Source organism: Aptenodytes patagonicus, chromosome 1 (genome assembly GCF_965638725.1).
Source record: "Aptenodytes patagonicus chromosome 1, bAptPat1.pri.cur, whole genome shotgun sequence".
Lineage (NCBI taxonomy): Eukaryota > Metazoa > Chordata > Aves > Sphenisciformes > Spheniscidae > Aptenodytes > Aptenodytes patagonicus.
The window spans coordinates 76,958,740-76,984,172 of NC_134949.1; the positions used below are offsets into that span (position 1 = coordinate 76,958,740).

Genomic DNA, 25,433 nt, shown 5'->3' on the forward strand with positions numbered 1-25,433 from the left:
TCTCTGTTAAGGAGAGAGAAACAAAAAAAAACCCCAACCCAAAAAATGCAAACCTCAGCAAAGCCTTGCAAAAAAATACATCCTTTAGCTCGAAAAATTCTACCTGTCCTGCAGAAAGGGAGCATCCTTATTGCACAAATTCACAGCTATTCACCCTGAAAGACAGGTTTATCCTAAAGAATAGATTTGATCATCTTCTGGCCTAAAAGGCAGTCCTGTTTATTTAAGTATGTATAGTATTGTCGTGGTTTAACCTCAGCCAGCAACTGAGCACCACACAGCTGCTCGCTTACTCCCCCCCCCCCCCCCCCCAGTGGGATGGGGGAGAGAATCAGAAGAGTAAAAGTGAGAAAACTCATGGGTTGAGATAAAGAGAGTTTAAAAATTGAAATATAATATAATAATTATAATTATAATTATAATAATATACAAAGCAAGTGATGCACAACGCAATTGCTCACCACCCGCTGACCGATGCCCAGCCAGTCCCCAAGCAGCGGCCCCCCCGGCCAGCTTTCCCCCAGTTTATATACTGAGCATGACATCACATGGTATGGAATGTCCCTTTGGCCAGTTTGGGTCAGCTGTCCTGGCTGTGCCCCCTCCCAGCTTCTTGTGCACCTCCAGCCTTCTCAGTCGGTAGAGCATGGGAAGCTGGAAAGTCCTTGACTAGTGTAAGCACTGTTCAGCAACAACTAAACATCGGTGTGTTATCAACATTGTTCTCACCCTAAATCCAAAACACAGCACTGTACCAGCCTCTAGGAAGAAAATTAACTCTATCCCAGCCAAAACCAGGACAAGTATGTTTCTCCATTTGCCATCAGGTGCTTGAGAAGACAACCTCCAACACCACCTGCCAATTGCTGCTTGCTCACATCAGCTGCAAAATTTTAAAATGGTCACTGCTACACAAAATGTGACTGATCTATATTTTCACTCAGTATAACCAGTGATTCTGGTATAGTACATCCATTTACACCAGACAAGCTCCGACCTTTTTGTATTCGGGTCTTTTTTCCAAAATCCTATTCTCATACGCTAAAACCACCACTTTTTTAGAGTATACCAGTCAAACGTATAAAAATTCAAATGAACCAAGCCATTTCGTTCACAGAACAGAATCAACTCAAAATCTTTGCCAGTAGAACCTAGGCACAACCTAATGTTTTATAAAGACAGACACTTATGGGACTAATGGGCCACAGCTCTGTTTTTGAGCGAAGTATCTACGTGAGGCAGAGGATGGGCAGAAAGAGGTCAGCAAGCTTAAAAATTCACTTAACCAGTGTGGTCCATAGATCTCAGCTCTTCTGGAGGATCCTTGCTGGAGCTGAAACCTGCTTCCCAACTGGATGAGGATAAGCCTATCTTTTAGAGCAAAATGCTCTGGGAACTCACAGCTCCCACAAGGATGGGGAGATCTCTTTTAGGCAAATGTTACAGGCCAGTAATGGTAACACCATCATCAAGGGTGAAGGTGTTCTTGCAAGACTTTTCCACTTGGTTTCTGCTCGTCTCTTTTCCATGGTATAACCATGATGTTATCACTTCAGCCAGTTAATGCCCGCTGCAGACTACTGGGGGTTGTAACTGGTTCCACCTGTTCCCTATCCTAAATAGCCTTCCAGGTGTTTCTTTGCTGTGTCTTTTAGAAGGTGCTTGTCAATGCACAGTATTAAGTAATTAATTTCTGCCTTCATCATTTCTTTTTAAACAGTCAAATTTGACCCCAAATTTACCCCGACCACAGTCACACTTACTTCACACAGAATACTGTTTTGTCTGCCTGGGACAACCCAGCCAGTTCAGAAAGCTTTGGATTCTCATACTAAAGGAAAAGTTACATGCAGCGATCCTATCTCACATTTGGAGGCACGCATTCACAGCATTACTTCTCGTGTTTTCCATACATTAAACCACAGAAAATCTGCTCCTATCATTTTAAGCAAGGTCTTGCCATGGAATTCTTTGTCCTGACTTGAATTACATGCGGGTCAAGACAAATGGATGGGTACGAGAATTCACATTTACTTTATAGGATATGTTTTAATAAATGTATTTTATTTTATGCACGCACACACAAACACAAGGGAAAAGGAGGACCAAGGTCTAAGTTTATCTGTCTAAACGTTAAAATACAGCCAAGTGGAGGAAAGCCAGCAGCTGCTCCAAGCTACCACACCAAAAATAACTACCCACAAAAAAAACTTAAGTCTTACAATACCTCCCTCACACACATGCACACATTTGTATCCGTTATCTTATGAAAGCTCTTCTTGCCTTAACAATCCATAATATTAGCAGCACAGGAAAGTTGATCTGAAAAATATACATTTGCATGATCTCTTTAAAAGACTCTTGGAGTACTAATGTGCTCAGTGATTATGCACTTCTCAACTGTACTACCCGATAAATGCCAATTTGCCTCATTAGTAAAGTAAAGGGATCAAGTGAGCATAAGAGGAAACCCAATGTAGCAGTTAAAGCAAAGCACTGGCGATCAACCAAGCTGTATTGGCTTCCCATGACAGCTAATGACTTGCTGTCTACACCTGCTTCTGGCTTGGTGTCTTTACCTGTAACACCGGGTAATACTACCTACTTTAAGAGAGGAGGAATACAAAATTAACCAAAGCTTTTAACTGTTCCAAAATCCTACAAAAAGAAAGATTAATTCTTTAAATATTTCTGAAACGACTATTACTAATGTCATTTATTTGTTCTGCTGTAGTATATAAGAATCCCAGAACCATCCGGTTCTAGGCACAGCATTCATGTGGAAAATAAAGCTGGTCCCTGCCCTTGCTGTACTCAAACCTGATGAAAGATATAAAATGACACGCTAAACAGAAACCCACAGAAACAAAAGGCTTTGTGCTTCTTAGAATTTTACATATTTGCATAGCTAATTTTTTAAAAACTGACTTTAGTTTCACCTTAATGAATGCATCATATCCAAATCTCATTATCAAACCAGTCCTATTTCCAATGTCAAAAATAGTAACTTTTAAAAAATAGCCTGTAGTGCACCACTACTCCCAAACTATAAATCCATGCCATCAATTATTACCATTTTAGTTGCCTAGTTAGAAAATATTCTTCATGTGTGTACACTAATATGCGATATACTGCATGAAGTAAACACGGCAGTAAGACATTAGTTTGATAAAGCTTGCCAAGTTTGATAAATAAATTTTGATTCTGCTATTAATATATTTAATATATTAACAAATATATAAGGCTGAATGACTTATTTTGCTCAGTCAATTTAAAATTAGCACCAGAGAGGAAGTAGTATGACTTACTCATGATGCCCAGTTGCTACAGTATGCTTAGTAGTACCTGCAGCAAGAACCTTACAATTCACAGCAAATCCTGCCTCTTTTCCCTTGGTTTATTTTAAGAACATATCAATGGAAGAACACTTCCAACTGTGTTAGTCTATCAGAAGATAGCCTGGTTCAAGCTCATGTTCGTTTATGCTGTACACCTGCACTGATGTCAAGCAGTGTTAATTTCTTCTAACCTTATGGGGTGGAGGAAATGGCTTTTCATTAAGCCTTGGTGCCACCAGGAAATTATATAAGTAGTTTTGGTACTCCGTTGGGATTTAAATAAATTTTTAGCTTAACCGAATAAAAACCTCTTCTATTTACTTGGAGGTTACAAAGGTATTGTGGAATTCCAAGACCTACGTTCCCTCTTCAGCAAGGCATTTAAACATATGCTTAAAATTGAGCATTTGAGTAAACATTTTGCTTGTCTGAGAGCCTCAGAACACGCATCATGAGAGGGGTGACACACTAGGTGAGTACCCCTATACTCCTGCAACAGCTTTGGGAACCAGTCGGAGGAGGTCACAAGGCATTGAAAATTTGAAAGTTTTGTTACAGTATTACAATTTGCTTCCCTACTCCCTACCCACTCACATCCTTCTAGATCAAGGACATGTCTACACAGCTCTACAAGCAGATGAAAGTGCATTCTTCCCATGCTGCAAGCTGACTAGAAGCTACGTAGTTATTTCACGTTCTTCCGAGCCTCATGAATAAAGCCCCTGCTGAAAGGTACAGTGCATTAGCTGGGGCTTCACGCCTGATTTAGACAGTTTGCATCTAGCTGAAAAACACAGAGAAACACACAGAGAAACACTCCAAAGTATTTTCTGTTAACAGAAGCACATACATACATGCATGCAAACAATAGGAGCCTGTGGTTATAACCAGTGCCTTAGCTTACTTCATAGTAAATGTTAAGGGGTCATGAACCTCACAGAAATACTACCAGCTCCAAGAAAGCTTTTTTTAGTTTACAGACCACTGAAATACTTTGTTATAACTAACAGGTAGCAAGCTGAAGCAGTCACCTGAAAAGCCAGAGGATTCCTTTAGCCTTTTATGATTTCTTTTTTTTGGGTAGGTATTTAAAAACTTTATTCTCCTACACTAATGCTTCTGCACCTAAGAGGTGAGTAAGTATTAAACTTTTTTGTGCTACTCTGTCAAAAGCTTTTGCAATCTCTACAGAGACATCACATCAAGATGAAGTCTCTTTGTGGACAGCCTTACTAACTTTGCAAAACAAAGTATAGCCTGCTTTAACAGGATCTTTTAAAAGGACGGCAATAAAAATACCACACCAATTTCTTCTGACTGGGGCTGGAAAAGAAGAGGTGTAAGAGCTGATGGAACTATCCGTAACACGCCACTGGCATTCACCCGAGACAACAGTAAGAAATTAGCAATGTCAAGTTCAAGGCTTGGCTCTGAGCATGACATTTGAACAAGACAAAGAAAACAGAATCTTGTCCACGGATTTTCAAGAGAATTGTGAATGCTCTCTATCTAGCAATAATAGGCTTATTTTTCCAGGATGTGACCTAAAGCACCAGTTTGTGTCACTCCTCCACAAGCAGCTGTAGAAGAGCTGTGTCTGGAGGGAGCCCCTACCCCAAAGCCAGGCTGCAGAGCGGGGGTGCAGCTCAGGGTAGTTCCTCATGGATAAGTCAGTTCTGCTTTCTCTCGGTGGTGCTCCCTTCTCCTCTCTGCTCATAATACGTCGAACGGGAAAAGTGGGGAGCAGCAGCGTCCAGACAGCCTGGAGTCAGTGCAGGGGAAGCAGCACAGCTATAGCACGTGGCAGGCTGCAGGAGGATGAAGAAATAAAGGAAAGAAAAGAGAGGACAGAGAAACACGTGGAAGAGACGTGATAACTGTCATGACATGGCATATTTAACAGTCAGCCTCTTACCATCATGTCCTAGGCTGCTGTGCCCACACACCTCTGTGTGTGTGTGTGTGTGTGTGTGTGTGAGATGTACGTGTGTGCACATGTACTTGCATACCTGTGCCTGCATATGCATTTGGGGTAGGGGTTGGGAGGCTGTAAAGGAGATTTAGTAACAGAAATCTCAGCCTTGCTTGTGACATATTTATAACTTTCTATGCACTGTGGGTCAAACTTTTACAAGAATGCCTTTTGCTTCTGGTAAAATCAACCACAGGAAGGGCAAGGAAGGATGTAGTGGTGGCAAAATGCAGAACCCACCATCGCCATGAAGAGTGCAACGACAAAAACTGAAAGTCTGAGCTCCCCAAAATAAACTGTCTGTGTTTGAGGGCTGTAACAGCAAAAAGAGGAACTCTTGGTCTTTATTCTGCTATTACAGAGGGACCAAAAAGCTGTAACTAGAGCAAGTGGTCACAAGCAAGTGTCAGGAAAGTGACTGAAGAGCCACACTGGTTGTAGAAAAAATTAAGTCAGATGAACTGTGAAACTGTAAGGAGCACAGCAAAGAAATATTATGTAAATCAGGTCAGCTAAGCCGAGTGGAAGGCCCAGCCACCAAAAAGCCACTTCATAGCAAAGCGTAAGAGGGTGTTTTGAGAGTGGAGCCAGCAAAGGAACCTGGCAACAACGGCCTTACTGAGGAGGGACCACGCTCCTATCCTGCCCATCCCAGGGAGAGTGAAAGGGCACACATGGAAAGAGTTTGGGGTCAACGATCAGCAGTCCTGTGCCAAGAATCATAGCTTTTCATTAGCGGAGGAGAGAGAAAGGCCCCAGATTGCCTGCCCTTCTATTGCTTTGTTTTGATATGGGGCTTGACATGGGTGCAAAGCTATTGTAAGCAGGCACATGTACTGTGTCACAGAAATGCAAGAAGAGGAAAAGAGTCATTTTTTTAAAAGGTGGATATTTTTACAGCATACAGAGCCAATCATGCCATTTAATTCTACAGAACAGGAAAGAGCTCAGTAAATTGCTGTAAAAATATCCAGCCTTATGCAACCATAATGCCAACTATGGATCAGGCATTTGGAATAGCTGTGGAGTGGCATCATGCACATCCCCAGCACCCTGAATATGTATCTAGGGACAGAGCTTAATCTACACCTCAGCTAGCTAGTGTACCCTTGGTAGTGACCTCTTTTGTAAAATGACCCCAGCAGTTACTTCATATATAGTTTTAAGCCTATATTTTACTCCCCAAAACTTATTTTCCATTGTCACAAACCCTGTTAAGTCACTTAACACAAACTGTACGCAGAAGACATAAAATACCAACATTTCTATTTGGCAGGCATTGAAATTTTCATTATAAGCATTCATACAAGGAGTAAATAGTCACACAAGGTAAGGAGCTACAGATGTTTTCTAGAAATTCTATCATTTTTGAATGGTATCTTAGGTACAGTCCTACATATAGCACAAGAGTAGAACATGGGCAACCGCAACAACATAATAAGAGTTACTTATTTAAATGTGCTGCAAGCACACGAGCATAACTCAGTAACTGTTTTTGCATTCCTTGCTTGAAAGAAACATTGCATAATACTAGTGTAACTATAGATCGCTTTCTTTTCTTTTTCCATTTAGTATTCAAGCCCTAACAACACTTAATAAGCATAATGAATGTAGAACACTCCCTATCCCCATCTGTTTATTTCTTCTTACTTAGTAAAAACATTTTTTAAGAATTTGGCCCTTTTATGAAATACCAAATGCTATCATTTATGATATAATCAAGAAATACGTGGTCTTTACTTTTTTAATTTAAAACATTTTTTCAATACTCTTAACATAATTGAAAGATAAACTATTTTTGATACCAACTACTCTGAAGAATTAATATCCCATTAAATAAAAACTGCCAGTGTACATTCTACCTTTACCAGTAAAGAAGAAAAAGTGCTCAGAAAAAGCTTGAGGGCACTACAACATAATTCGAAAGGAGAGTACAGTAAAAAGGCCCTTGGCTATTATATAGCCTAATAAGGCTATTCTTATTGACTAGTTAATATATCTAAAATAATAGGAATCTTCTCAATTCAAGTTCACTTGGTATCACAACTGAAGCTACTGTTTAAAATACACCAATAATGATAACGTGATTTATGATTTGATTGATATAAATGTGCTGTTAACGTTAAAAGAAGACAAAGCTAACTGGACCTTAATTGCTTTGCTCTACATTGTTATTTCACACAAATAGAGTCTATCAAATCCCATAGAGTGCCTACTCATACAGTGAGACTGCTTACTTGTCCTGCTCTCAGCAACTTTCCAGATAAAAGTCACGTTGCATACAAACATGAGCCAGAAATCACAAGAAGGGAAAACTCCCCTTTTTGATCAGACTGGTTTTGTGTGGAGTTTAACCACGTAACGCTTTTCTGGAAGCAGTCACACAACAAATAAGACATACCTGATGTGCCAAAATATAGATATTATGGCCAACATCTTTTGGGGAGATGCCATCATCTCCATTCTCCTCCTCATGGTCACATTCGAGGCCTTGGTTGTATGCATTCTTCATCACATCCACCTGTAACACAAACCCAACCAAGGAGAGATGAAATAACTGTCATTCTCGGGGAAAAAGCACTGAACACTGTGTTTGAACATGCTTGCTTTGTTCAGCGCAAGCTTGGATGGGTGCCCCGCAGTCCTGCAGGAAGAGTGAGCAGTCTGAGAAACACTTTCTGAATAAAGACAAGCTTGAAGTATTTATGAAGCTCCAAACTGCTACATTTCTCATCAGCAAAACTTCTGCAACCATGAGAAAGGAACAGGGACGCTGGGCCTTTCTGAACACGTATTTTCACAAGTGCTTTTAAAGACAGATCTACAGATACCACAGGTAAAGTCTTGCGGCACTTAAAGAGTGCAGCCATGATCTCTCTCTGGCTAGAGCTGGCTGCAACGTCACTCAGCATTCTCCACACAGTTTAACAGAAAAAAAACACTAAACCAAAAAGAAAAGGAAGATACAGATCTGGGCAGGGTGCTGGGGTAATTCCGAAATATTCAAAAGCCTCTTACAGGACCAATGTGGGGGAAATCCTACATTCCCCACGCAGGGCCTGATCCTGCAGTTGTACCCTAGGGACGGCCTCATCGTGCTGACATGCCACCATGGCAATGACTCCCCAAAACCAGCAGGCCACCGGGCTCTGCCCAAGTGCAGAGGCTGATGCCCACAGATCTCCCCACAAAACAGGTTTTTCAGTCATGAAAACATGGTCAACTGGATTGGAAACAATTTCTGCAGACTTACAATCTATTTCAAGTTCCTGGAGACCTACACAAGTATCACGGTTATTCCAAAATACAGCAACAGCTGCTTGTAACTCTGTTTGCTCATGAGACATATATATATAACATACAACATACATACATATAATATATATATTATACGTCTACACACACACTTCTGTTAGCACTGTTTCACAAACTGTACAAGCTTGATTTCCCAGCCCCTGACAAAATGTACTTGAAGACAATCTACCAGAGTATGATAATTTAGTTAGGAAACAATTACAGAAAAGTGCTTGGAACAGATAAAAATAATGAAGTCGTAAAGACTGAAATCATGCATGCTTGATCCTTTTAAAGTACTTTTTGTGAATTAGTACTATCCTGATACATTGTGTCACTATATGCTGCCAACACTTTTCAGCTTAGATGCAGATCATTTTAAAAATGTTTTAATGACAGATTTTTTTTCAGCCAAAAGATTTATGAATATTCAGAAGTTTTCTCACCAGTTCCCTTGGTCTCATGTTGAAAAGGATTCTTTCCGCATTCTCACTGTCGTGCCTGCTTTCCATAATAGCCAGCAAAAGCTTGGAGGCATTGTTCTAGAGATACAAAACCAAGTTAATGCAAATTTAAAAATCTATTTCATGGATTAACGACCCTTGCATTTGTTTTAATTGAGATTACGAGGACCACTTTTTTAGCAGATAAGATTTCAAACTACTCGCATCTTTTATTTTACTGACATATTTAATAGGGTTTTTCTCCCATTTTAATGTCAGCATACTGTACGGCTAACTAACCCTGCATGCTATATTGGAAGAAGTGTTTTAAATATTGAAAAATATTCGACTTAAATACAGAGCCTTGTTCTATACTGTGCACAAGAAATGAAATCCCATTTCCTTTTCTTATTGCCCACCTAGCAATTTTTGCCATGGCTTTCTGTTAAAATAATACTCAACAGAGGTAATTACAAAGTGTGTTACACGAAAGGCTTCATCATTCAGGCAGGTTTCCTTCCCCTTTGGTTTTTATGAAGTCTGACTGGTTATTATTTGAAAGGCTATAAAATAAACTGTTTTCATACATTCCTGGAATTTTGTTTCACTACCAAATATTCCTGGGGGAACGTATAAAGGTATTCTTTACTTTGTCAACTGGCTGCTTTTCACCGAGACCTGTCCCAAGGATTAAATAGCATGAGCTTTAGTAGCAGTAACCCAGTAGTGCCTTAAACTTCAGAGACCTGTCTTAATTCCAGTTACATCAGTTATTGTGAACAGGAGAGGAAGAATGGTTTTGGAGTTTGACTGCTTTCTGGCAGAGCGTCGTTGCCTTGGTTCACCTGCCACAGCATCCCCTCATCAACCCCCATCACAGACCGAGCTGTGTGAATACTTGGAAGTAGAACACAGTCCCATGATCCAGGTAGGGGCCAGTAAAACTCTGAACCATCATACAACCTCGTTCTCAGCTGCTTATTGCCAGATATCAGCAATTCAAACTGAAACTTCTCACAGCGAGGGTGTGCCTCAGACAATTAGTATGGGCAATTTTGGAGGAAAAGGGCTCAGCTGCTTTTGGGACTGAGGCAAAAAGAAATATATTCTTTTCTGCATGTTCAAGCAACTTCTGTTTTAAGCAGCCTTTGTTTCTCCAAGTTTTGATAGCAGAGCTGAAAATCTGGAGCGCTAGAGGCCAAGATAACACCATCATGCAAGTTGTAGTCCCCTGGGAAACCCAGCCAAATTTGTCCAACTCATCAGCAATTTTTAAATTACAATTTCAATACTATACTGTAGAAACTTGCTAGTTTCACAGCTAAAAGCCCACGGAGTTTCTTCTTGGTGGGCACAGAATCACAAAACCAGGCAGGCTGGATCACAAAATCACGCCTTTGAGGCTCTCCTCTGGACTGATTTTTCAGCAGTCCCACCCCCTGCTCAGAGCAGGTTGCTCAGGGCTGCATCAAGCTGAGGTTTGAACATCTCCAGCTGGAGGACTGTAGCATGAGAAGTCAGCCACAGAAGGAAGGGGCAGATGGAAGGAGGCTTAGATTAGTAGAATGAGGATTTATACATGACAGGGGAACTAGGACCTTCATGGGAGAGGAGACTGGGAGTTGAGAAGCCAGGAGAGAGGAGCCTGGGCTTGCCAACACAAGAATAAGGTAAGGACAAAGAACAACAGATGAGAAGAAAAGAGCAGACTGGGACTGGCTGAAGGAGAACGGGACTCCATATGAAATTTTCCATAGGTTCCCTTTCCTTTTGCTCCAAAATCAAATCAGGACCATCCATTGGAAAGGTCTAGTCAGACTCTTTACCTTGCAACTTACACTGCAGAAGTTTAATGTGCGCAGTGAATGAGACCAGGTGGAGGGAAAGGATAGCATTTTCATTAAGACTCCTAACAGGGTGCTGCTCTGAAGAACTGGATGCTTCTTTTTCTGTTGCAGTTTCCCTTACAATGGTGACCAAGTCAGCTGTGGTAGCATTGGTAGGATCTCAAACTGAGGAGGAGGGAAGGGAACAAGACAGGCTGCTAGGTAGCTTGAGAAGGAAGGGGAGGAAACAGTGGACGAAGGCACCAGTCTACTCACTCATGGGTGAGGAGGACTTTGAAGCCATTTCCCAGTGCAGGTAACCCTGGGGATGGAGAGAAGCCTGCTGCAATGAGGAAAGGTAGAGGGTGGGTAGGACTTTGTGTCATCAACAGCCAGCTTCTTGCTACTGACTCAGCAAAAGTGGCATGCCATAGCCTAGAATTACAGCAGGTAGGCACATCCTCCAGTTTTTTTTCTCTCTGATCACTTGCTCCTGACGTGGAGATGCTCATTTGACTACTTGTTCTTCATTTTCTGCATGCTTTGAGACCCTAGGATCTGATTTCCATTCCCAGATATCAATGAAGAAAAGAGGTCCATTACTTGGAAGATAACACATTAGTACTGTGAAAAATCAGTTCCCAGGTGCTACAAACAGGACAGCCCAAAGTACTTCTGGCCTTCATTTCTCTTTACCTGGGTTCCCATCTCATCTCCTCCTAAGAATTTAGGAAAAATAAATTAATGTATGAAGCAACTAGATACAGCAGAGTAAGGTGCTACGGGAAAGCCAAAAAGATACTCGTATTAGACTCTCTCTACCCTTAGACTGATGTCTCTTTATCCTGCCACTATACAGGGTGGCAGATATTGAGGTCATACTGTGTGCCAGGGCTTAAATACTAGTCAGTAAGGAAGGCCAGGGGGTCATACTCAAAATAACAAGAAGCAGAACAGAACATTGGCCATCTGTGCACTCCACGAACACTGTCTACCCTGCTCGCTAAATGATTCGGGAGTCCACTGGAAAATATAATCCATGAAGATGTAATTAAATACCACATCACAAACTATGTGCAAAACAAGCTAAATAAAGATGGCATGGGAAAATATAATTCTGCGTTGCCTTTGCTTTGCTTCGGGGGTATGAGTTCAACATATAATGTTCCCTGAAAGCAGCGTCTGAGCTTGTTTATATGTGTAAGTGTGTGGGCCTATATACTTTGTATTCTGTATTTTCACTGCAAAATTTATGCATTTGCAACTTCAGAGTTGCCTATGAACACTGACAGATTGTCAATGTTAAACATTACCTGGTAAACTCCATGCTGTTATTTGGATGCGTTGCCACTCAAAGTAAAAACCAGTAACTTCTTAATTTGGATCTAATTCTTGACATCACATCTGGCCCAGCACTGTGCCCAGTTCTGGGCTCCCCAGTACGAGAAAGATATGGACTTACTGGAATGAGTCCAGCAAAAAGTCACAAAGATGATTAAGGGAATGGAACATTTTTCGTTTAAGGAGCGGCTGAGAGCTGGGACTGTTCAGCCTGGAGAAGGGGGATCTTATCAATGTGTATAAATACCTGATGGGAGGGAATGAAGAAGAGGGAGCCAGACTCCTCTCAGAAGTGCCCAGTGAGAGAACAAGAGGCAATGGACACAAATTAAAACACACATGAAATTCCATCTAAACACAAGAAAACACTTTTTTACTGTGAGAGTGATCAAACACTGGAATAGGTTGCCCAGACAGGTTGTGGAGTCTCCATCTGTGGGGATATTCAACTGGACGCAGTCCTGGGCAACCTGCTCTGGCTGACCCTGCTTGAGCAGGGGGGTTGGACAAGATGACCTCGACATGTCCCTTCTAACCCAAACGACTCTATGATTCTGTAGAATCAGAATCATTTCCACAGTTTGAACCTTTGGTATCATTCATCACAGTTTTTGCTATTTAAGTAAGAGTAAAGCATATATAGTCTCCTATGAACAGGGCCAAACTGGCCCTTGCAGCAATGTCACTAAACTCCATTTTTGGTTATTACATAGAAAAGATGTTCTACAAACATTTGCCAGCTTCATGATAAAAATGGCAGGTAGGTCTTTACAGGGACTGAAATTTGGACTTCAAAAGAACTGTCTGCATGTTCAAAGTTAAATGTCTGCTTAAGTGTTTTGCTTAAGGGGGGGCTGAATTACAGTGCCATTCAAAAATGTAATTACAGTTATTAAAATCATGTGTAAAGCACTGTTGATTCAATGTTTCGTTGTACATGATATATAGCTACATTAATTACTTTATTAGACATCCGTAATGTTGCCAATATGATGCAATGCAGCTACCACAAAGTATTTGCTGGTTTTGGGGAGGAAATAGGCCATCTGCAATGGAAATCCTTCATTCGGAAGGCAAGAAAAGGCAATAACCCCAGGCTCCTCCTGGACAAGTTCTACCCCACTTGGCACACACTATAGCTGCAGAGCTCCCCTCTGCATGCAATGGCACACAGACCAAGGAAACTTATCTACAAGCCTATCCAGCTCTCCAGAGAATAGAAAACAAAATCACAAGCCCTCCCACTCTACACTTTGTCCTCCCCCTCAGAGAACAGTGAGAAGGGAAATAAAATACAATTTACTTTAACATTGTTTTCAACTTTATTTGACATTACAAGTCATCTGATATATTATTCTTTTTTCACATCTTCTCAAGTAATTTTTTAAAGAGTTCAGTATAAACAGAGAATGCCTGACTTGTTACCTGTTTGTACAGTGTTGCTATTTATCAATCCCGTGAGATTTTATGCCCACAATATAGACTCTTCATGCTAGCTATATCGTGTCTGTTTGATAGGATTTTTTTAAAAGAAGCTGAGGGCATACTCCCAAACACAACACTGGGTCAAAAGGCCTGTGGTAGAGGGCCTGATAAGGATTCAGAGGCTGAGCTGTATTCATTTGCAACGTTCGTTTTCAAAGGCTGCTGAGTATATTATGCTAAGGTAAGATTAAGTAAATGTCAGGTTGCCTAAAGCTCTTGCATAGGTATGTCTTCTATTATTACTCAAATTTAAATAAACAAATTTACATTTACTGTACCTTTAGCTGAAGCACCAAGTCCATGCAGTATTTGCCAAGAGGGTTTATGTCATTTAAGATGAGTGCAATTATAATATCAATCCCATTAGATTCATGGGTGGCTATGCAAGTCTGCAAAATAAGAGAAGAGAAGGGAGTCAGGGGGACGGGGGAGAGGGAGGGAAGGAGGGGGGAAAAGATGGAGACGGGATGGGAGGAGGGAGGGAGAGAGAGAATATGCACATCAGCGAATTTCCAAAACAAGGACCCAGAACTTGAAAGACCTTGTAACAGCAATGAACCTCCGAGCCAAAGCAAAGCAGCCGGAAAACGTGCCACAAGAGGTGCTGGGGGAGACTTGTGTTGTACAGAACTAACCCCAACGCTGCTAGTAGTGAAGTACACAACTGGAAAAGAGGTGGTGCAAGCTAAAATATGCTTGCAGTCAATCATGCAGGATTTGGCACCAAGTGGTACAAGTTAGAGGCAGCAGCCCGCAGGAGCACTGCCAGATCCAGCTGAACACACATGCAGAGATATAAAAGACATGCTTGAATGTAGGCACAATCAAATTTGCACACTCAAATTCTTAATTTGCATTCAGCAACCAGCATTAATATCGCTGTTATAGCATGAATTGTTTGCAAAGATTAAGGTTTTCTACATGCACCTGGACATGTCCTGCACAGAAGGACATTTCTGGACGTGGAATTCAAAACTGTAATTATGACCAATGGTACTTCCCAAATGCTTTTACAGCGGGAGTTCCAGACCTTCTAAGCCTTGTAAGTAAGTGTCAGTTATACAAGCCTATGGTATTTTTTTCTAACAGGTTTATAGGACAATAGGATAGGAAAAGTTTTCCAGAAAGACAGAGAGGGGGGAAAAAATGAAAATGAGAGTGTGGAGCATTTGCCTCTGAAATACACTGAATCAGACTTGCAGTTGGTGTAAACAAGCATAACTCAAATCCTGAGTGACTTCCCAGCAGGTAGGTCTAAGTAATTAAGTGTAACTAATCATTCCCTTCCATTATCGGTGTTACTCAAGTAAACTTGCTGGAGAACAAGTTACCTTGAAACATAGGTTTTGGGTTTTTTTCATCTCCAGTCCTGTAATTATTCTTTTTTTACAGATGTTTTTCCCATCCATTAGTGAATCAAATATCACTGTTTAAATTTAGCCCACTAAAGGATTTTTGTTTGTTTGTTTTTAAAGTATTAAGTAAAGGCTGTTGATTACCAGCAATGGCAATAGAAGCACTTTGCACTTCATTTGTGCATGTTAATGAAGTAGCATTAATACTGCATGTATTTCTTCAGCTATTTCTAGTATCAAGAATAGATTGCCTCTGTAATTTCGCCCACCGCAATTTTCCCATTGCTAATCCATAGTAAAAATTCTGAAATTCCATCATGACAACTTTACTACGGTTCTCTTCATATCAAATATAGCAGCATGTAACTACATTCTTTACCTTTCTATACTGCCTCAGCACAACACTGAAGAGACATCTACCAAAAGTCACAGCTATGTGACTTAAAAAGACTGCATCAAGCAAGGCACAGAAGATTAGAAGCATGATCTTTAGTCTCATCCATTTCACTACTGATATCATAATTAAAGATGCTGATAGGTAGTACAGCAGGATAGTAAGTTAAACTTTGTGGCAGTTATGTGAACCGGGGAAAGTAAATGTTAGCAACCTATATGAACACCAGCAAAGGCAAAACGTAGGAAAATGAAGAAAACAAGGTTATGTATGCAATGTACTTCCACAACTGTGACTTGAAATCCAGCCTCACAAAGTGAGGTTTAAACCATGGACCCACTGACATAAGACATTAAACTCTCTCCAAAAGGACTGGAAACCCTCCATGTAAACAGACATACTACAGGAAGAGACTATATTGAGTTCTGACTTAAAAGGATTGTTCAGGCCTTATGAAAGCTTGAAACGTGTTAAGCCTAGTCATAGCAATTACAAGTGAACTTATGTTATTAAGAACACCGAAAGGCTTATGATAAGCACACAGATACCACACGTCCAGGTATATTCTTCTGCATCCACAAGCTATTTGAGCCCTACCTGATTTTCATGGCATGGACCTTGGCAATATTCAGTCAAGCTTTCCAGCGTCTGGTTCACAAGAGCCACATTCCTCTCATTGATGTAAAGCCCCAATAAGCCCAGTCCACCTGTCGTGCTTCCGCAGATACAGTCCAAAAACTGAAGGGTCTCACAAACAAGGTTGTAATTTGTTTTATTGTTCTGATGTCTTAAAAAATTCTGGTGGATGGAGAAAAGGAACACCAAAAAAACCCAACAAAAAACCAAGAGTTAGAGTCAAGTCAAACACGCAGTCTTTTTCATGAAAATATTAAAGGGAACAATTTACGACCATATGACCACTGTACCTTAGATACTGAAGTACGCTACACTGTAGAAAATATGTTATGCCTTAGTGCAGCAGTTTAGAACCATTATCTGATTAAATTGGTAGAGAAAGGAGGGCTTACAAAAGTGACCCTTGCAAACACCTGCACTGGCCTTAAATGTCTTATATATGTCCTGTACACCTGCCCCCATCCATCTACTACGACCCTTCTCTTGGAAGCTTGTTGCCCCACAGCTGAGCAGGTATGGTGGCACATTACGACTGCTCCTCAGCCGTGTCAGCGCAGAATGGTAGCTTAGCTCAAACCACCCCCAACACTGCTTTAAGGGAGGCTGCTGGACACGGCACTGAGGTATATTTGCAGAAAATTCATTTTGCAAAGGTTGCCATGGGGACAGTAATTTCTGCTAGAGGAACTGATAGCAGGGACACACATAGCATCTTAAAGCCTTCAATCATAATACCTAGGGAAAAGAGCAGTACCCAAATTTTGCCCAGAAACTTCCTGTGGTCTTCAAGCCTGTGGTAAGTGATCCACCATTTGTGCACAGAAACTATACTAACAGGGACATTCAGACACTTCTCAATTCCATGTGGCTATGCTGCGGTCCCCAAGCAATTCTGGGGATATAAACATGAGCTCAACCAGATCATGAAAGTGGTTCTTGAAAAGGGTTATTTTATCCCTTGGACCAAAAGAAGAAGAACATTTTAGTCACCCCTGTTCTGTAACAGGAGCCATGCACAGGCATGTTTTTCTTCCCTTATGAAGTTCCAGCTCCTGTAATACTTCTTTTGGAGCTCAGCTCAAAAACACTTTACCTGGAGCTCTCGGTTGTGGTTCTCGCACAGCAGCTGAAGAAATCTCAGTATTGGCTGCATGATTGCAATGGCAGGGCTCATGATTGCTTCTTCTGCGGACTTCTCTTCTGCGTTTGCAGCATCTGTTCCTGAGCCCATAAGATCTATTTCTGGGTCCATTTCTCTTCTATACACAGAGTAAGCCTTGGACGTTGCAGAAGATGCTTCTGTTAACTGTCCTTTCATACCCTCTTTCAGATGCAGGGTTGAATCCTTTACTGAAAAGAAGATAATTTTCCTTCATTTTTTAAACTCTTTCTCCTTGTTTGATTAAACAATAAGAAAACAATAATAATGAATGCAACTTTTTCTTTGTTGGTGCCTAACTTTTCAAAGACCTCTAGGCAACTTACAAAGAATATCAAAGCAACATTCATGCAGGGATAGCATGTTCCAAATAAACCACAAACCAGAGTGAAACAGAACATTAAAACAAAAAGCTCTACTATTTCTCTCCCATATACAATAAATGATGAGAACAATGGAAGGACCACAGGGTGGGAAATCAGTTCCTGCGCTTGCTCTTGTGAAATAGCCCCATTAGCAGCAGCCTCTACTTCTGCTTCTCTAAAAATATGGTTCTATATCTTCTACTGGTGTAAACTGGCATAGCTTCACTGATTTCATCAAAGCTAATTCCTTGTAACCAGCTTAAGAGATGGCCTGTAATTTAGAGAAAAACAGGCAAAAGATGCAAATTACCAATGATTAATATTAAAGCTTATTGATCAACACAACATAGTATCAGTGGTGCAGTACACGTGGTTTAAATATAATGCACTTCTCCCCTCTTTTACTTGGGTACCTCCTTACCTCTCTTTTTGGGAACAGATATGGTTAGGTCACCATCATCATCTTTCTTCTTGCTCCCCAAATCAATAGTGTTCACTGTCACTGTCGACCGTATCTCCTGCTGAGCCGCTTTCATGCGGTCATACAGGACTTTAAAGAATTTTTCCGACTTTTTTTGCTCCTTCAGTTGCTGGTAAGTCGAATACTGCAAAAAAAAAAAAATTCTTTAGATATCAATCTTCTAAGGAAGAAGAAATACAAAAATACACTATTTTTTGTGAAATAAATCATGAATAATTACTTCACTTACACAGAACAAATGTTGGCCACTACCTGACCAGTTCTTCCACAAAGTGATATACAAGGCTGGTAACAAGGATTGATGATAACATTTTTAAATTTGGATAAAATGGTGAATGCTGCTATTTGCAGTCTTTAAAATGTCACAATATTACACTTGAAGTTAAATTACTTTGTGACACACTCCATTTCTCCAGGCATTCTAGAGTTATAATATCCCATCTACAACTAATAGTGAAAAGTAATTGTTATTATGTAACAACAAGAGGAAGCATGAAACATCTAATGTGTAATATTATAGCTTAGATTATATACATTTTTTGTGCTTCACACAGAATTGGAATTAATATTTTAGGTTATTAAGTCCAGTCCCTTAGTATTACTGTCAAGCAGGCTGAGTACCATTTTCAACAGTTTACAAACGCTATCTTAAAGTAAAAGCCTTTTACAGCCCCTAACAATTCATTTTAGAAAGCTGCAAGAAAAACTCACTTCTTCAACTTTTTCTGGACACTCTCTAAGGGTCACAGATCGTATTCTCTCTTTTACAGAATAAAGATACAGGATGGGATTCCTCTCATATTTAGGCTCCCTTCACAGGTAATGATGAGATACGGGGAAATGCGGGGAGTGATTCATACCATCTCTCCGCTCTTATGATAACTCTGCTGATCATAGAGTAAGAATAAACAGTCATCTTATTTGGCTAAAGTTGGATGAGAGGGATATCATTCACAAAAACTAGAATCCGTAGTTTAAAGCAGTTATTTTCTATGGACTGGGATATTTGTCTTCTCAAACAGCCAGGTTTTCTCTCTTTGGAGATTTTGATAAACGTCCCTAAACTTTTCCAGAAAATAACTTAATTTTATCGCTATTATAAAGTTGAAAGTATTGTAATTTTTAATTTTACAAAGAGAGATATGAAATAACTGGAGATGATGTTCATATGGCAAAGACCAGATTAAAAGAAGCACTGTGCTACACAAAGGGACATTTGAAAAATGTTTTCTTCTATTGAAGAGTCTACACGATGAGATACTGCATAATAACAGGGCATATTTACATTTGTATTATAGAGATACATATTATAGCGATAAACTTTTCACAGAACTCACAGCAAAAAGGTTCTTTTTATTTGTCTCCAGACTACATGCATTTGAAAATCAATATGTGAATAAGTAAATGAAGTAAGTACCTGTGTTTGTGTATTTCCACCTTCAAGCAACGCAATACCAAGCAAAATGCCTTCTGAGAAAATTCTGTCATTTTTGGTGTTTACTATAACATCTATGACTAGTTCTGATGCACCTTCTTTATCCAGAAGGCACTGAATATCAAACATGGTTACCCCAGACTTATCTGAGTCTTGTCCTGAAAATCCACCTGCAAATTAGACAAATACATACCACTTATGTCTGTTTCACATATGTATATGAAAATGAATTTATTAGTAATAATAATTTGTCTTATGCACACAGTAGCAATGTAATAAATTTAATTTGGAAATTCTGTTTGAGGCAAAACTCCCCTTGATACAAACAAGATTTTTGTGTGAAACTGCAATGTTGGGCTCCAAGAATAAGAAATAAAACAAAACCCCGAACCATTGCTCTGTCGTGATATTCAGACAATAAAGAAGTTGGAAATGACACTGATTTGTCCACCGAACCCCTTTTTTAATTCCACTGCTGCATACACTAAACTGTGTGTATGGTCAGTGCTCTGAGACCACTTTTAAATCTGCTTTTCAATCTCAGGCCTAATCTATACAAAGATTGTGTCTGGTAAATCCACTCTGGTTATGGGTATGACCTTCTAGCTAAATGCTTTTGCCAATATAACTCCTAGGCCATTAACATCACGATGATCTTCTTTAAGAACAGAGACTTGAGTTATTCCAAATTAAAGGTGTGGTTTTAAGGAATTTTGTTAAATTGTATTAGCTCATTAAATCAACCATCTTTTATTACCACAGATTATCATCTTTCCTGCTATACTTGCTTTTAGAGAGATGTAACTGCATCTACTTCATTAGGAAAAATACAGTCCTGCTTTAATCAGTCAGTACTGCTTTGATTAAATGATTAAAATGGTTCAGACTTTGTGATGAAGCCACACACACACACACACACACTTTTTAGAGAGAGAACTAAAAAAAAAGGAAATCTTTACTCTCCTGTTTGTTAGGGAACAAAATTTGGTGTACAGGATATTAAGACTGTAAACATTTCCAGTGCCTACACTGAAATAGTCAAGGAGGATCAGTTGGGTAACATCTGGAAATGCCCACAAATCTGGGCATGCCTTTAATATATGCTGAAAATGCAATGGCAAGTATTTTGACCTGGCTCTATACCTAGCTTCTGCCTCATTTCCTGAGACATGCATTATTTTGGGTTTTCTTAGAAACCTCCCTACAGTAACTTCCCGTGGCTTCTAGAACAGAATCATACAAAAAATTAGGTTATAAGGGACCTACAGAGATCATCTACTCAAACTTCCTGCTCATGGTAGTTAGAGCAGGTTTGTCTGAGTCTTGTCTGGTAAAGTTGTAACAAGAACTGACAAATTCTGCTGCCTCTCAGGGAAATCTGTTCCATTGCCTAACCAGTATCTTTGTGAAAAGCTCTTCCTTATATCTTTTTTTTTTTTTCATATATCAATAAAGGATCCAGAATTTCAAAAAAATTTTTAGTTTCCAGGAATAGCAACATCTTTGTTCAAATGTTTTGTGCTTTGCTGAATTTCTGGATGTGGATTTACTGGCAAATTAAAATGGTATTACCAATTGGAACTGAATTGAATGATTGATTGGGGGGCATGGGGAAAGTCCCTACTTCAGTACCACCAAATGCACACCAGCCATCTGAGACAAGTGCATGCAACTTAAAAATAGGAAAAGTCTGACACTACCTCTCTTCTAACCGGTTACAGAATGTGTTTGATTTATTTACCAACTGAATCCCTGGAGCACTTCCAATGTGCCTATTAGAAAAAATGGTGCTGCTAATTTTGTTCTCTTTAAATGTTCTGTGTTGATTTACCTCCCACTTGTGCAGTTTTGCCGTAGCTGGCAGACAGAGGCCCATTCATACCACTTCCATATTCTCCTTTAAAGTAGCGATATAGGAGTATTTTCCTTAAAGTGTTGCCCTTTAAGAGAAAGATAAAAATAGAAGAAATTACAGTTGTGGCCAATTTCCTTTGTTTGAAAAGCAAGCTGTTTAACATAGATACATAATTTATTAGGTCTTTCCATTATAATTAGTAAGCATACAAATAGTAAAATTGTCCAGAAAACAAACATCTAATGGTCTTATCTAACAAATCTCATGGGAAGAATTCTAAAATACTGTTGTATAAACTTTCTTTGAAGTTTCTTTTAAACTTATTGATTATAAATCACATACCTCCACCTCAATAATTTTTACTGGCTATCTGTAAGATATGTATATTGAAACAAATTCTACAAAGAGCCAATGCTCTGCGGTCAGTGTGTCTGTGCCCTACCCTGCCGTGGCAGTACTTTCTTCCTACTTCCTGCAGCTGAGTAGTATCACTCCCTTTTCTCTGATCTCAGATAATCCAGCTGATCATCTGAAAGAAGCCACATCACATGAAATATTAAAAGAGATATGACATTTGATAGAATAGCTTAAAAAGCATTCTCTGTATGTCCTTGTTCCTTTATTTCCAAAACCACAACCAGTCAAAATTTGCATGCAGCTCTCTGAAGATCTTCCCTTTCATTTTGCATATGTTCTGCAACACAAGGCACATTGAATTAAGAGTGGGGGGTACCAATTACTTGGCATTTTTATTTTGCCTTCAGTCTCCTGAGAACACCTGCAGTCAACACTCAGCTTTACAGAGGCAGTAGATGACACAACAACTGTAGGTGTATGTGTAACCTAAGATTTTATAAAGAAAAAAGTACGGCAAGGTCTCTGATGATTACCACAGAAGGAGAAAAACTGTTCATTTCAACAGCCTGGCAGTAAAATGGGACAATTTCTTCCTTACTTTTACTCACCTACTGGTTTTAATGAAAAACAGTTCTTAAAAATATGTGCACCGGAAGCAGTCTCAGTACTTACCAGCTCACCAGCGCCTGCACATTAGTGCAGCAGTCAACTTTTCAATTGAAACATCTCTATGGCCACCACAGACAGCAAGGAGTGGGGAAGCAAGTCCCAGAAACACCTCAGGAAGCACTACCCACACTCCCACTTCTCTCTTAACTTAGTGATATTTCCAAGAGCAACCACATGCTACAGTGGGGCTTCACTGTTTCATGGACCTCAAGGACAATGGGCTTGTCCACCTCAAGTGCCAGAATGCAGTATTCTGTATGTGTAGCCTGACAACACAAAACAGCCACTCTTTCCTAGTTCTCGTATTTTGATGTTTTCATTTGATAATAGTCTATACAGAGTTCCCTCAAACAGCCAAGGAAAGTGCAAGGCCTATAGTAAAATATCAAAAGCCATAAATACAATGGCTGCAAGAAAAATAAAAAGCATCACCTACACATTTGCGGTGCCAGGGAATTTATTAGGTGGATTTTCCAGGTGAGCTTAAGCCAGCGTGCTCTATGCTACAGAGGAAGACAAACAACCAGAAGTCTCTGAGGACCTCACACAGAGACAGATTCCTTGCCAGCCTAGTTTGTGATGGAGTTTAACCCTGCATGCATGGACAAGGTACACTAACCAAGCTCATAAGAGATTTCGAGATGGCTAAGAGCACCAGCTCCTCCTGCTCAACATCCTGTCTCTAGCTGTGACCAAATTCCAGTGTCTTAAGAGGAAAGTGAACCTCATTTTTCACATCTCCTGAAGAAGCCAAACGTATTATTGAAGAAGAAAAAGTTCCCACCAGAACTGAGAAACACGGACTAAGAACCAGGATAAAGTCCCTTTTCAAACTCTCTCAGGCGTATATATCACAGAATCATAAAATCATATCACACAAATAGGATCATAGAGCAGAAACCCTTCCTAACTCCAGACTAGGGCCCGATCCAGAATAGGCACTGCATTGAGACAAGATCTTTTAATCAGAAAGACTGGCATTTGCCATACCACTTGATTAACCACTCAGCTTGAGGCAACATCCTCAACCAGCAATCTATGCAGTCTGTTGATGACTAACAAGAGCGCCATGGTAAATTATATAAACAGTCACAGTGCAGTCATGGGAAGAAACACCAAAAGCCATCTATATATAGTTAAGAATAATACCCGTGGTCACAAGCTTTATTGTTCAATCAAAACAGCCTTTATTTTATCAGGAAGAATGTTTAAGACCATGAAATAGCATTTGACTAATAAACTGAATGATTTAGCACTTGGGTCTTACTGCCTGGAAGCAAGTAACTGTTGGCAAATCTCAGATCTTCTTCCTGCTTTGTTAACTTCAAAGACACCAGGAGGAGCAGTGAGATGAAGATACTTCTCCAGCTGGCTATGGAAAGGGGAATCCTGCTCCACCCATATCTAAACTAAGGCGTGGACTTCATTTCTTGCCCCAAGGAGCAAGTCTTAATCATTAGGATTCCAGCTCTCTCTCACTCCCTCTCTCAACCTCCCACAAATCCAGACAACACTTACAGTTCTTAGAAGCTGAAGTGGCAAAAGTCAAGGACACCGTGTTTGAAAAGCAGGAATGTGGTAGAACCTATGCTTTGCCTGACAGCTGTGTCAAAAACGCGCCCTCAGACTCAGCCCACTTATTTGCAAGCTTGGGACCTTCACCCCCTTTGTGATGACCTTGGGCAGCCACACGACTTCCCTGAGTCTTGTGAAATTAGCTGCCACTACAAAGAGTGGAAGAGCCCAATGGTATGAACCAGAGCTGAGAAACGCGCAAATGCTCACACAATGTATCAGAAACACCTGTCACCTCCAGCACGTAACTCATAGAATCATAGAATTGTTTGGGTTGGAAGGGACCTTTAAAGGTCATCCCTGCAATGAGCAGGGACATCTTCAATTAGATCAGGTTGCTCAGAGCCCCGTCCAACCTGACCTTGAAGGTTTCCAGGGATGGGGCATCCACCACCTCTCTGGGCAACCTGTGCCAGCATTTCACCACTCTCAGCGTAAAAAATGTCTTCCTTATATCTAGTCTATATCTACCCCCCTTTAGTTTAAAACCATTCCCCCTTGTCCTGTCGCAACAGGCCCTGCTAAACAGTTTGTCCCCATCTTTCTTACAAGCCCCCTTTAAGTACTGAAAGGCCTCAACAAGGTCTCCCCAGAGCCTTCTCTTCTCCAGGCTGAACAACCCCAACTCTCTCAGCCTTTCAGGTGTTCCATCCTCCTGAGCATTTTTGTGGCCCTCCTCTAGGTCCGCTCCAACAGGTCCATGTCTTTCCTGTGCTGAGGACTCCAGAGCTGGACGCAGTACTCCAGGTGGGGTCTCACCAGAGCAGAGTAGAGGGGCAGAATCACCTCCCTCGACCGGCTGGCCACACTTCTTTTGATGCAGCCCAGGATACAATTGGCCTTCTGGGCTGCGAGTGCACATTGCCGGCTCATGTCCAGCTTTTCATCCACCAGTACCCCCAAGTCCTTCTCGGCAGGGCTGCTCTCAATCCCTTCATCCCCCAGCCTGTATTGATACCAGGGGTTGCCCTGACCCAGGGGCAGGACCTTGCACTTGGCCTTGTTGAACCTCATGAGGTTCACACGGGCCCACTTCTCCAGCTTGTCCAGCTCCCTCTGGATGGCATCCCGTCCCTCTGGCGTGTCGACCGCACCACTCAGCTTGGCGTCATCTGCAAACTTGCTGAGGGTGCGCTCGATCCCACTGTCTAGGTCATTGATGAAGATATTCAACAGTACCGGTACCAATATGGACCCCTGCAGGACACCACTCGTCACCAATCTCCATCTGGACATTGAGCCGTTGACCACTACCCTCTGGATGCGACCATCCAACCAATTCCTCACCCACCGGACAGTCCACCCATCAAATCCATACCTCTCCAGTTTAGAGAGAAGGATGTTGTGGGAGACCGTGTCAAAGGCCTTACAGAGGTCCACAGAGACGACACCTGTAGCCCTTCCCGTGTCCACTGATGTAGTCACTCCATCACAGAAGGCCACTAGGTTAGTC

General features: G+C 40.8%; 1 protein-coding gene across 2 annotated transcripts in view; it reads right to left on the reverse strand.

The window, feature by feature from the left end:
- ITPR2 (inositol 1,4,5-trisphosphate receptor type 2) overlaps window positions 1–25,433 on the reverse strand; it is a 271,888-nt gene that overhangs the window by 62,512 nt on the left and 183,943 nt on the right. For both annotated transcript variants that reach the window (XM_076343386.1, XM_076343377.1), the window contains 8 exons: window positions 21,356–21,464; window positions 19,507–19,694; window positions 18,030–18,213; window positions 17,178–17,434; window positions 16,046–16,246; window positions 13,978–14,088; window positions 9,051–9,146; window positions 7,712–7,831 (listed from right to left, as the gene is read on the reverse strand). In XM_076343386.1, coding sequence (XP_076199501.1) covers window positions 7,712–7,831; window positions 9,051–9,146; window positions 13,978–14,088; window positions 16,046–16,246; window positions 17,178–17,434; window positions 18,030–18,213; window positions 19,507–19,694; window positions 21,356–21,464 — 1,266 coding nt within the window. The remainder of the gene's footprint in view (window positions 1–7,711; window positions 7,832–9,050; window positions 9,147–13,977; window positions 14,089–16,045; window positions 16,247–17,177; window positions 17,435–18,029; window positions 18,214–19,506; window positions 19,695–21,355; window positions 21,465–25,433) is intronic.